This window comes from Mchenga conophoros, linkage group LG9, assembly GCF_057382185.1.
Source record: "Mchenga conophoros isolate Kocher_MC1m ecotype Shallow Benthic linkage group LG9, M_conophoros_male_GT1.1, whole genome shotgun sequence".
Taxonomy (NCBI): Eukaryota; Metazoa; Chordata; class Actinopteri; order Cichliformes; family Cichlidae; genus Mchenga; species Mchenga conophoros.
In genome coordinates this window covers 36,019,848-36,032,748 of record NC_140534.1, presented here as the reverse complement: position 1 = coordinate 36,032,748, position 12,901 = coordinate 36,019,848, and the positions used below count along the sequence as shown (strand labels likewise).

General features: G+C 51.8%; 1 protein-coding gene across 6 annotated transcripts in view; it reads right to left on the bottom strand.

Moving 5' to 3' along the window:
* Positions 1-12,901, bottom strand: part of LOC146567815 (5'-AMP-activated protein kinase subunit gamma-2-like) — a 39,017-nt gene that overhangs the window by 24,732 nt on the left and 1,384 nt on the right. For 2 of the 6 annotated variants that reach the window (XM_085285704.1, XM_085285703.1), the window contains exons 3-7: positions 12,159-12,230; positions 11,141-11,337; positions 10,922-11,043; positions 2,101-2,378; positions 348-396 (exon numbers count right to left, since the gene is read on the bottom strand). In XM_085285704.1, the coding sequence (XP_085141830.1) occupies positions 348-396; positions 2,101-2,378; positions 10,922-11,043; positions 11,141-11,337; positions 12,159-12,230 (718 nt within the window). Of the gene's footprint in view, positions 1-347; positions 397-2,100; positions 2,379-5,944; positions 7,098-10,921; positions 11,044-11,140; positions 11,338-12,158; positions 12,231-12,901 lie in introns of those variants that run through there. The other 4 variants (XM_085285707.1, XM_085285706.1, XM_085285705.1 and 1 more) reach the window with 3 other exon arrangements.

Below are 12,901 nucleotides of genomic sequence, written 5' to 3'. Positions count from 1 at the left end.
CTGGGTGAAACCCGAGGCTTTTGACTGGACGTCACCGGTTCACAGGCCCCTCTGCTGGAGGATGATTTTCAGTGTTACCTGAATGTTTCTGCCACGTTTAATCCCTCCTCATCTTTACATCATTACATGTAACTTATATCTTTAACAAGCTGCAGCTCTGTGAGCGTCTCCTCCTGCCAATCACGTCGGAGCGAGTCACGCTGCAGCCCAGTCGCCAGGGACGGGCCGCTCCAGCTGTTTGTAACATCTGTAAAAGGACGGCTGTCCTTCATCGATGCTGATCATCAGGCAGCACACAGACTCGTGACAGGCTGATACGGACAGCTCGCCTCAGCTCAGGGTCTTACCGGCATCATCGGGGTCCGGCTGCTCCGACATGGTGTCTGCAACCTCCACCTGCAGACAAGGACACGGCACAGGTGTTCAGCTGCCCGCCCATCTTTGCTCCGTGTGCAGGTTTACTGCCAACATCACACCTGACACACACACACACACTGTGCAGAGAAACACTCCAATATTTATACTTCCAGGAGAAATTTCATGGTTCAAAGACGGCATGTTTCTGTGGCTGTTCAGTGTGAAGATCCACACAGTCCACTCAGAAAATGCCCACACAAGTAACACGCACTCCAACCCACTGTGACCCCTGATCATCGCCCACTCTGACCCTGATCATCACCCACTCTGACGCTGATTAACCATTTAATCAGTTTCACAAATTAACATTAAACTAGGGTTAAACTCCTTCTACTGCTGATACAACCCTTCAGGTAAAATCTGCCTCCTGCTGGTGGAAGTATGAGCTACAGTCTGCAGAGGGTGACTCCAGCCTGTACCTTTAACAGGGCAGCTGCTGATTGGATTGTTTTCTAACATGACGTCAATGCCCACCTGCATCTGCCAGGTGAATGCTACCTGCAGCAGCTGTGAGCGTGTTTAATGAAGGAGGGCAGCTGGTGTGGGAGTGGGTGTGGGGGCCTGCGCTGTCACGGGGCATCATCCGGTGAGCACGCGGTCACGCCTCCGTGTCATTAAGCGTGGTGTGGCGGCAGCCGATCGCCGGGGTCACGTGTCCCCGTCGCCGCGGTGGAGTGTCAGCGGCCCAGGTGTGACGGACATGAAACGGCGGCGCTTTCGCGTCAACACCGCTGATTCCTGAACGCGCTTCTGCTGCGGAGAAATCAGTGCTAACGACAGTGACGTTAGCGCGTACCCGACAGCCGCCGCTCATCAAACCGTCTGTCCTCCTCCTCCGCTCCGGTCCGCCTCGGGGTTCGTATCCGGGGATCAGCGGGACACTCACGGCTTCATCCCGTGTGCGCCCCGGAGAACCTGCTGTGCCGGTAAACGTCCGTCTTCAGTCGGCTTCAGGTTGAAACAGCAGCCGCGACCACCGGAGCCGCAGCCGCTAACAAGCTCGCGGAGCTAACAGGTGGCACTTCCGGTGCGACATTTCACAACAAAAGCATAGGAGAAAAAAAGCGCGTTTTTAGACTATATTAGTTTATTTTTTTGTTAACTTATAATAAATAATAATCAGAAAAAGAACCGAAAGTGAAAGACTGGAAACTTTCATTTATCTTACCAAAACGTTTCAGCACCGCCAGGATGTTTTTGGTTTTCTTTATAAAGCATTTTAGTTTTATAACTTAATTAAAATGGAACCAGCTCTGTTTTCTATAGTCACTGTTGTCCTGTACCTGAATTTTTCTGTTATAAATATATTTAATTTCAAACACAGATGACAAATGCAGAGCTCCAGCTTGTCCCATTAAAATTCACCTGTTTTTAAAACACCAGCTGGTTGAGTTTATTTTGAAAGTACAACTTCCTGTTCCTGCCTAATTATCTGTGTGAACTTGACGCGAACTTGCGTGCGCCTCAGCATCCCCGCGCTGGGTTGACGGAAACAGCCGATGAGAGCCGGAGATGACCGGAAACGGCCGATGAGAGCCGGAGCTCAGGGTTTTGGAGCGTTTCCTCTGGTTTTCTTTGATTTCTGATTAAACGTGTTTCGTTTTTAAAATAATAAATGTAAATAAATAAAAGGTGAGACACCATCCAGCAAACATAGAGGATCAATAAACGCTCCGCACTCACCAGCGTCCCAACAGGGGGAGCAGGAGGAGGAGATGCCACAGGAGGCGGGGCCGGTGGAGGCTTCTGACAGCAGGAGGAGGAGGAAAGGGAGGTGAAGGAGGCGGAGGAGAACGTAGAGACTCGCTGGCCGGTGTCGGGGGGCGAGGAGAAGGAGCGCAGCCTCCTGGTCTCCGGACGCCTCGGCTCCGTCAGGTACGTCTCCAGATGGAAAACACTCGCCTCCTCCTGACGAGAGACCGGAGGAGCAGAAGGGGGAGGAGGGGAGGACAGACTGTGGGCTGGAAGGAGAGGAAGGAGGATGAGGAGAAGTGAAAGGAGAAAAAATCAGAAAGAATTAATTATAAAGAAAAGAGGGAAGGAAGGAAGAAAGGAGGAGAAAAACAGGAAGTAGGAGGAGGAGATGAAGAAGAACAGAGAAGTAAGGAGAAGGAAATGAGAGGGGGGGGTGAAATGGGGGGAGAGAGGAGAAGGAGGAGCGGTCAGTGAGGCTTCAGGAGTAAGTGAGCAGACGTTGCCTCCTGCAGGAGGTTCAGGGTCACTGCATCATCTGTGACACACACAAAACCTCTGATTTTTAGAATCCGGATGTGCTGCCCCTCATGAGTGTCGCTGCTGATGGGACAACACGGAGTACAGGGACCTGACCGAGCAGGAGGACCTGACCGAGCAGGAGGACCCGCCTCCAGACCGAGCAGGAGGACCCGCCTCCAGCTCTGTACATGTCTCAGTACCTGCTGTTCCTACTGCACTGCACCAACATACTTACACGTTTCTATGTGATTATACTGCTCGTACTGTGTGTACTGTGTGGTTGTTGAGTGTAACATTTATCGCTGCCCTGTGCGTCTGCTGCTGTAACATGTGTTTGCATCTCTGAGCTTATCTTTTAAAAGGGGGCGGGGCTTCTTACGGGCAGGACAAATGACGCGGAGAGCGAGCGATGAAGAGCAGAGTGCCCTTCGTCACCCAGACGCCCCGCCTCTTATCTGCCCGCCTGCTGCTGGCAGGTCACGTCTGTTTGTGCACAGAAAGATGTGAACGTGCCGGCAACAAAAGCAGAGAACATTCAGTGCTCTGTGTGTGTGTGTGTGTGTGTGTGTGTGTGTGTGTGTGTGTGTGTTTAATAATGTAGGTTAGCTTGTACTTCCCACACACACAGCAATCTGCTCTAATAGGAAACTCTACACAGTGCTGGGGGGAACACAAAGTGACGGCACTTTAACAGATTAGAGAGAGGACCACACATGCGCACACATGCACGCACGCACACACACACACAGACACACACACACAGTCAGGGCTCAAACTGTCTGAATTAAGGAGGACCAAACGTTTCTGAGAGAGCGCTGTGAACGTGTGAGTCCTTTCAGGCCCAGATCACTGCAGACTACACGTCCCACAATGCACTGCTGGACATTTAGGGTCACGTTCTAACCACAGACAGTATCAAAGATGTTCGCGGTGCCGCAGTCACACTCTGGGTCAGAGTCTGACCTCTGACCCCAGTAACCACAGGGCTGGATGGAAGCTGAGGAAGTGGTGGAGTTAGGTGGCTTCACGCTGCTCCTCCTGCTCTGACCTCATCACATCTGCTGCCAGTCTCCACCTGCTTCCTCTCCAGCACCTCCACCTGTGTGTCCACAGGCTGCTGCTCCTCCCTCCGCCCCCTGCTCTGTGACTCACACTGTACTGTATCTGTAAGTGCGTGCTGGACCAATAAAGTTGTAATGATTGTTCTGTGTGTGTGGGCGTGTCCACGCTGCTGTGAGGTCATGGCGACACTATCAGCTGATCACACAAACACTGATTACAGGCTCAGTTCTGCTGAAAAGATCTACGGCGCCGTGACGCACGCTGAGGCGGACCGCAGCGGCATGACAGGGTGACATTTGTGTTGCAGCCTTTCTTAGTTCCCAGGCACCCAGATCTCTCTCTCACCCACACACACACACACACACACGCACACACACACACACACACACACACGCACACACACACACACACGCACACACACACACGCGCACACACACACACACACACACACACGCGCGCACACACACACACACACACACACACACGCGCACACACAGGTGAACAGAGGCCCTGAGCAGAGCTGATGTGAGGACCGGCTAACCTGGCGCTCACCTGAGCTCATGAACGTGCTCAGACTCCAGTTTGTGCATGTAAATGGAGAGTCCTCTTCACACTAAGGTCAATTATGGAGTTCCACAGGGTTCAGTGCTAGGACCAATTCTGTTTACATTATACATGCTTCCCTTAGGCAGCATCATTAGAAGACATAGCATACATTTACACTGCTATGCAGATGACACCCAGCTCTATCTGTCCATGAAGCCAGATAACACACACCAATGAGTTAAACTGCAGGAATGTCTTAAAGACATAAAGACCTGGATGGCCGCTAACTTTCTGCTTCTTAATTCAGATCAAACTGAGGTTATTGTACTCGGCCCTGAAAAGCCTAGAAATATGGTATCTAACCAGATTCTTACTCTGGATGGCATTACCTTGGCCTCCAGTAACGCTGTGAGGAACCTTGGAGTCATTTTTGACCAGGACATGTCCTTCAACGCACATATTAAACAAATATGTAAGACTGCGTTCTTCCATTTGTGCAACATCTCTAAAGTTAGAAATATCCTGTCTCAGAGTGACGCTGAAAAACTAGTTCATGCATTTATTACTTCCAGGCTGGATGACTATAATTCATTATTATCAGGAAGTCCTAAAAACTCACTGAAAAGCCTTCAGCTAATCCAAAATGCTGCAGCAAGAGTCCTGACAGGGACTAGAAAGAGAGCAGATTTCTCCTGTTTTGGCTTCCCTTCATTGGCTTCCTGTTAAATCCAGAATTCAAAATCCTGCTCCTCACATACAAGGTCTTAAATAATCAGGCCCCATCTTATCTCAATGACCTTGTAGTACCATATCACCCTATTAGAGCACTTGGCTCTCGCTCTGCAGGCCTACTTGTTGTTCCTGGAGTATTTAAAAGTAGAATGGGAGGCAGAGCCTTCAGTTTTCAGGCCCCTCTTCTGTGGAACCAGCTTCCAGTTTGGATTCAGGAGACAGACACTATCTCTACTTTCAAGATTAGGCTTCAAACTTTCCTTTTTGCTAAAGCATATAGTTAGGGCTGGACCAGGTGACCCTGAATCCTCCCTTAGTTATGGTGCAATAGAACTAGGCTGTTAAAGGTCAGTTCTTCCTTCCCACTGTCACCACGTGCTCTGCGTGCTCAGGTTTCTTTGTATTATTGTAGGGTCTACTTCAGGTAACTGTGGCTGTGATTCACGCCACATAAATAAAGCTGAATTGAAGCGGACATTGGAGGTGAAACGAGCTGAAGAACAGGAGCGCCGTGGAGTCAGCTGACGGTCTCCTGCATGTTGTGTTTCAGCCTGAATCAAACGTGTGAACTGTTTTCCTCGGGCTCCGGACACTTCCTGCTCTACGTGACCTTCTGTACTAAACTCTGTGATCACGTTTACAGATACATTTTTTTCTCGTCCCGCGTGAGGACACAGCTCAGTCTACAGCTCAGTCTACAGCCTTTAAGACCGTTAACTCTGATTGATCCCACACAGACCTGATCTAACGAGCCCGTCTCGCCTCCTCCTGCAGCTCTGGACTGATCGGCAGACGCCGTGTTGGCCGAGACCAGAGCGCCTGAGAGCTGCACCTGCACACACACCTGAGACCACCAGGGACCCTGCAGCAGTGAGGCTGTGGGTCCCTGCAACAGGAGGAGGTGCAGAGCTGCAGCAGGAGGTGCCCTCGTGGGGAGGCGGGTCGATAAACCACCGTGCAGTGTTCTGCTTACTGTAGTCGAGCGGCCCGACGGGGTCCGACCGGCCCCTGGTCATATGACACTCCTCCTCCTCGCTGCAGGAGGCGCGGCGGCCTGTCCTCCTCTGCAGCAGCTCCCGCCTCCTCCTGCCGGACAGAGGAAGCAGCTGCACGTGCAGCACGCCGCAGGGCTCTGACCGCCGCCTCAGCTTCATCCCGTCCGCCTGGCCTGCCGCTCGGTCCTCCGCCATTAACCATGACGTGGACTTCCTCCTCTCTCTCCCTCTGCCCGGCTCCGCCCTCCTCCTGTCTCTCCTGACCTCTTCCACGCTGGGCTCATACGTCCTGCGCTCTCTCCGTGCACCGCTCTTCTTCTTCTCCTCTGTTTGGTCCTCCTCCGTCGCTCCACACGGTTCAGACTTCCTCCTCATCATCCGTCCGTACGTCAGTCTGTCCCTGTTCTCTTTCTTCGTCTCCTCCCCCTCGTCTTCCTCCTCCTCGTTTCCTCCTGCGTACGGCTCGCTCCTCCTCCTCCCTGTCCATCGCTCCTTCTCCTTCCACTTCCTCAGCACCAGGCTGCTCAGACGCCTCATCGCCATCAAAAACACTCAAAGCTAAATCAAACGTCTCCTTCAAAGCGGCGACGGTTATAAACAGTTAATAACCAAATGAGTAAAACACTGTAAGTAAAGTCTGGATTTCATTCACTGGTTTAAAAATACAAATTCATCTTTGCTCCTCGAGTGGAAACAGGAAACACTCAAACAGCATAAACCACATCAAACCTGCAGAGTGTGTTTCACTAGAACTGCACAAACTGAGCTCAGGTCAAAAGTCAGGAGCTGTCAGCCAATCCTGAGGCTCTGAAGACAATAGCTGCGTTCTGATTGGCTGCTGCAGGGTCCGTCAGTTTTAAGTTTTCAGTGTTTTTCTTACAGAGTTCAGTTTAAAGCCTGAAGGACGGCAGAGGAGGAGAAAGTGCTGTCGTCAAAGTCCAGGCAGGAAGTTCAAGTCCGCAAAAAGTCCCGACGTCCTGTTGAGTCACACAGAGACGGGGAGACGGACAGGTGAACGGACGTGTTCGTCCTGCAGAGTCCTCAGACTGTTTGAGCCCCGCAGAGTATCAGAGCTCACTCTGTGTGTGTGGTAGCCATGCCTCCCTCTGCTGCCTGCACTGAAAAACACTGTGGAGCTACAGTCAGACTGAGCCTCTCTGAGGGAGGAGGAGCAGGAGGGGAGGAGGGGAGGAGGAGGAAGGGGGTGGAGTCTCGCTCTGTGCTCTGACTGAAGCTAACGCGCTGTGAGGTCACAAACATGCATCAAAGTCTGTGATAAACTGGGTCATCACTGTGAGCGTCACCGCCACAGAGGGACCGTTTGACATACGGGGACGTGAGCGGCGGCTGAGGTCGCTGGACTCGGACGCCTCCACACTCACAGATTTCACCTGTGGGATCATCAGTGTGATGATGTCATGATGATGTCATCCCATCATGGACCGAAGCCTCTGAGGAACGCTTCCGGCAGCTTCCGCCACGCTACAAACAGGTGTACCTAATAAAGTGTCTTGTTTCTTACTGACGCTCATCAGGAAAGACAAACCTGAGATCTGATTGGTGAGGAGATAACAACATGACATGAGCGAGCGGCAGTGAGACCGTAACGAGCGTTCGTGGTGTGTATCTGACTCCCTGGTGATGTCACAGGTCTGAGGCTTCGAACACGGCTGTGAAGCTGCTGCGGTGTGAAATCAGGCCATGATGATGTAACGTGTATTATTTCCACAGTAAGTCCTCAGAGCGCTCCGACGTCGGTGACGTCCACGCTTCCTGCAGTGTGGGAAAAAGGCCGTGAGTTCATGCTGCAGGTGGTCACAGCGTGAGACGGGAACAAAGGCGCTCTCTGCTCCGCCCAGCCCGAGGCGCCGCACTGCGGTTTTGAAGGATCACAGTTACAGGATCATGAGGCGGATACAGCGGCAGCTTTCTAATATCAGGTCACTGTTTACTTACACAGCAGCGGGGCGCCGGCACCAGCACGGATCAGCTGTCACAGCCTCGCTGGGTCATTCTGAACCGCAGACTCTGAGAGGCTCAGGCTCCGCCCCCAGCAGGACCTCCCACAGCTGGGCTCGCAGAGATACCAACCCTGCTCCGGGCAAAACTCAGCGTGACCCCAGAAGTCACAGACACTGGAAGCTAGCGACACAAAGTGGGCGGGTCCTGAGGTAATGTTTTCTGAATTCTGAGGCCAATGAGAGTACTGGTAAATACGAGCGTTACTGAGGCAACGCTCCGTGTGTGGACGCTGTGTGTCATGCCAGCGTGATGAAGACATCAGCTTCAGCTAGCAGGCTAACCAGCCCCATGTTGGCTGTTACCATAGAAACTAAAGGTCAGTCATTCAACTTTAACCCACCAACAGCGTAGACAGACACGCTCAGACCTCCCTATGCTCCACCCACCCCCTTCATCTCCTAGGACACCCGGGTCTCCTCCTGTAACAAGCATCCATCCAGTTGTTCACCGAGAGGAAGTCTGCAGGAAAAAGACCTCTGAACTACCAAAATAAAAGCTTTTTTAAAGCTAAACCAAGAAAGAAGCCTGTCAATCACAGAGTAACCCCGCCCAGAATCATCGCATGATTGTTTTCCTTCTATTGAGAACAAAGTTAAACTTCATTCAATCAGCGCGAGACCACCAGCTCTGACATCATTGACCAATCAGAGTCACACCCTGCTGGACGTTAGAGAGGCTGCAGGTTTGAGGCTTATGAGCCCTGCAGTGGGGACTAAGTGTGAGTGCACCCTCACATTATGGGCTTTTTTGCAGAATGTTTTAGAGGATTGTAGGGTTACGTCACAGTTCCAGGTTAGAGTCCACCGCAGTCCTCTGCAGCACGAGCACGTGTGAGAGCGAGCCCGAGCTGCCAAACGCTCCGACTGAAGAGACGCCAAGCCCTGCTCCGGAAATTCACCCGGGAGGGGCGGCGAGGGGCAGAGGGAGTGTGTGTGTGAGGGCCTGTGTTAATAACAGCAGCTGCTAAGCTGATTTATTCCCTCTAATAGAGTCTGAATTGACTTTTAATATCCGGAGCATTGATTGCATTCAGGCTGCTCACACTCACAGCAGCCGGCGGAAGTGATCCAGCGATAAACGCGAAGTCTGAGGTCTGAGTCTGAGGTCTGAGTCTGGAGTCTGAGGTCTGACTCTAAAGTCTGAGTCTGTAGTCTAAGGAGCTTGGAAAGAAAAGCGTTTGGACTTCTTTAAGTGGCTTGAAGACGTTTCACCTCTCATCCGAGAAGCTTCTTCAGTTCTGAAGCTCCTTAGACTACAATGACCTGGATGACTGGGAACCTTCACAGACATCTGAAGTCTGAGTCTGAGGTCTGAGGTCTGAGTCTGAGGTCTGAGTCTGAAGTCTGAGTCTGAGGTCTGAGTCTGAGGTCTGAGTCTGAAGTCTGAGGTCTGAGGTCTGAGTCTTACTCTGAGGTCCGAGGTCTGACTCTGAGGTCTGAGTCTGAGTCTGACTCTGACTCTGAGGTCCGAGGTCTGAGTCTGAGTCTGAAGTCTGAGTCTGAGTCTGAGTCTGACTCTGAGGTCCGAGTCTGACTCTGAGGTCCGAGTCTGAGGTCTGAGTCTGAGGTATGAAGTCTGAGGTCTGAGTCTGAAGTCTGAGGTCTGAGGTCTGAGTCTGAAGTCTGAGTCTGAGGTCTGAGTCTGAGGTCTGAGTCTGAGGTCTGAGGTCTGAGGTCTGAGTCTGAAGTCTGAGGTCTGAGTCTGAGGTCTTGAGTCTGAAGTCTGAAGTCTGAAGTCTGAGGTCTGAGTCTGAGGTCTGAGTCTGAAGTCTGAGGTCTGAGGTCTGAGTCTGACTCTGAGGTCTGAGGTCTGAGGTCTTGAGTCTGAAGTCTGAGTCTGAGGTCTGAGTCTGAGGTCTGAGTCTGAGGTCTGAGTCTGAAGTCTGAAGTCTGAGGGCCAAGTCTGAGGTCTGAGTCTGAAGTCTGAGGTCTGAGTCTTACTCTGAGGTCTGAGTCTGACTCTGACTCTGAGGTCCGAGGTCTGACTCTGAGGTCTGAGGTCTGAGGTCCGAGGTCCGAGGTCTGAAGTCTGAGGTCTGAAGTCTGAGGTCTGAGTCTGAAGTCTGAGTCTGACTCTGAGGTCCGAGTCTGAGGTCTGAGTCTGAGGTATGAAGTCTGAGGTCTGAGGTCTGAGTCTGAAGTCTGAGGTCTGAGTCTGAAGTCTGAGTCTGAGGTCTGAGTCTGAGGTCTGAGGTCTGAGTCTGAGGTCTGAGTCTGAAGACTGAGGTCTGAGTCTGAGGTCTTGAGTCTGAAGTCTGAAGTCTGAGGTCTTGAGTCTGAAGTCTGAAGTCTGAGGTCTGAGTCTGAGGTCTGAGTCTGAGGTCTGAGTCTGAAGTCTGAAGTCTGAAGTCTGAGGTCTGAGTCTGAGGTCTGAGTCTGAAGTCTGAGTCTGACTCTGAGGTCTGAGTCTGAGGTCTGAGTCTGAGGTCTGAAGTCTGAGGTCTGAGGTCCGAGTCTGACTCAGAGACAGCTTCAGCTCCTGTCTGTGACTACAGGCGATGGATACATGGAGATAATGAAGTCTCTGGCCCCAGTGTCCACCTTTAGCTTTACTATGTGCTGATTTCTATGTTAGCGTTCCTCTTAGCTCACCTGATCACTGAAACACTTGAGTCAGGAGAAGATTGACAGTTTGAAAGCAGCAAGTGAGGAAGAGGAGGAGGTCCTGATCTGCTGAGTCATTTACCTGAAACTTTAAAATCTCAGGTGTGTTCTTACAGCCTACCTTTGAACATTATTACATCTGGGCGGAGAATCGGCTTTGCTGTTTGTTCTCTTGGCTCAATTACACGACCACTAGATGGTGCGAAAGGTGCACAGAGACAGGACACACTCCAGGTTCTGTGTGTGTGCAGGTGAATGCATGCGTTTCCACAAACACTAAAACACTCCTGCGTCAGGCTCTACTGTTACACTATACAATAACACACTCACACACTGTACTTCTGGCCTTGTCTCTCTTGTTGCGGCTGAACAGTTTGATGCTGACGGGGGAGGATGAGGGTTGATGGTTTGAATCCCTGGAGGCAGACCTGAAGATCCCACTGAAACTTAGCCTGACACACACACACAGTGCAGTGTGAGTCTCTTTAAAGATAAATCTCCGAGTGTCACTTTTCATGTTTGTGTGTGTGTTCAGGTGTGTTTATTTACCTGCGTGGGGATCTGGGCGGTGAGTCCAGCTGCGGGGGTCCGGGCTGGTAGGGGAAGATGGTTTTAGGAGAGCTGGGGCTGGTCTTGGAGCTGGAGGTCCTGGCGGGGGCGGAGCGTGGGCTGGAGGGTCGGCTGAAGGGAGACCGATGGAAGAAGCTCCTGGTGGGGCTGGCAGAGTGGCACACGGGCTCCCCCTGCTGGATGGGAGGAAGCCATGATGGTAAACCTTCCTAACTGGATCTGTTCTGCTGTGGAACAGCTGGAGAACAGCTGTGTGACGTCAGCACACAGCTGGACATGCTGCTCCTCAGGGTTCCCTGCTAGGACCAGTTCTGTTTACATCATACATTCAGGTCCATTTATATTTGGACACGGACACAAGTTTGGTTTTTTTACCCGTTCACTGAAACATATTCCAGCTGTAGTTATGTAATGGACACAACGTGACAACGTGCAGACTCAGCGTGCAGTCGAGGTGGCCACATTCAGACTGGATGAGGGTTTAGGAGTGTCAGCGCTTTAACATGTGCCAGCCTCTTTTTAAAGGGACCAAAGTGTTAGTCCAATAATCACGTGACTGATTGAGCGATCGCCTTCCTTTACACAACAACTCAAAGCTTCCACTGCGCCTTTCCCACCTGTGCGTAGCCATGCCTCCCCCCAGGACACTTGTGCAGCAGGTTATATACATCCTACACACAGTCATTGGACCATTGACTCCAAGACTATTCACGAGCATCTTTATGTCTTTAAGCAGATTAAAGGTCCGCAGTGGATCTGAGGTGTGGCGCTGGTGTTTGGAAGGTTTGGCTGTGACAACATGAGGTCAAAGGTCTCCATGCAGGTGAAACAATCCATCCTGGCTACAATATTAGGAGTGACAAAATCTACAGTTTGGTGCTGAGAGGAAAGAAAGCACTGGACTGACTCAGGCCCGGGCTCGGTACGCTGCACACGAATGTGATTCCCTCTACTCTGAAATCAAATCGGGGTCAGGTTAAATTAAACATGGCGTTACCTTACTGCCGCCGTCCCTCTCCGCTCGGCCCGGGTCTCCGTCCAGGAAGGGCATGGTGAAGACGCTCAGGTCCTGCAGCAACACAGAGACGATAACGCTGAACTGCTGAACTGCAGAGCGAAGCGGAAACTCAGACGCCTGGCATGCTGAGGACCAGCCTCCTCTCCTGTTGCATCATGGGACAGTTTGGGAGGTAAACATGAGGGCGACGAGGGAGCAGGCTGAAATTATCAGCAAACATCTGCTGAGCCGGTTGAAGCATAAACTCTGGTTTCAGCTGGTCTGAGAGTCTGAGATCAAACTCCGCCTCCATCTGCGTCTCCCAACTTTAAACTCGTCCTGCAGGTTACAGCGTCATCGAATCCACGAGCAGGAAGTCATAGAGGGCGACACACCGCGAGCAGCAACACCCGCACAGGCGGATGCGGCTTCACCTTCCTCTGAGCAAAATTGTTCACCACTACACTCTTCCCGAGGGGAGCTCAGAGCTCAGAGGTCACCACGAGGAGGGCATCCTGCAAGGCGGCGATCAGGGTTCACTCGCCCCTCTTCCTCCAGCACACTGCCTTTCTCACCAGCCTGTCTCACTGGTTGCCATTGGAAACGGATGGCTGGGATGTAGACCAACTGTGTCATCCACACACACACACACACACAGTCGTGTTTTCATATCTTTGTGGGGACATCTAATAGACATAATGCTTCCCCTAGCGTGTGTGTGTGTGTGTGTGTGTGTGTGTGTG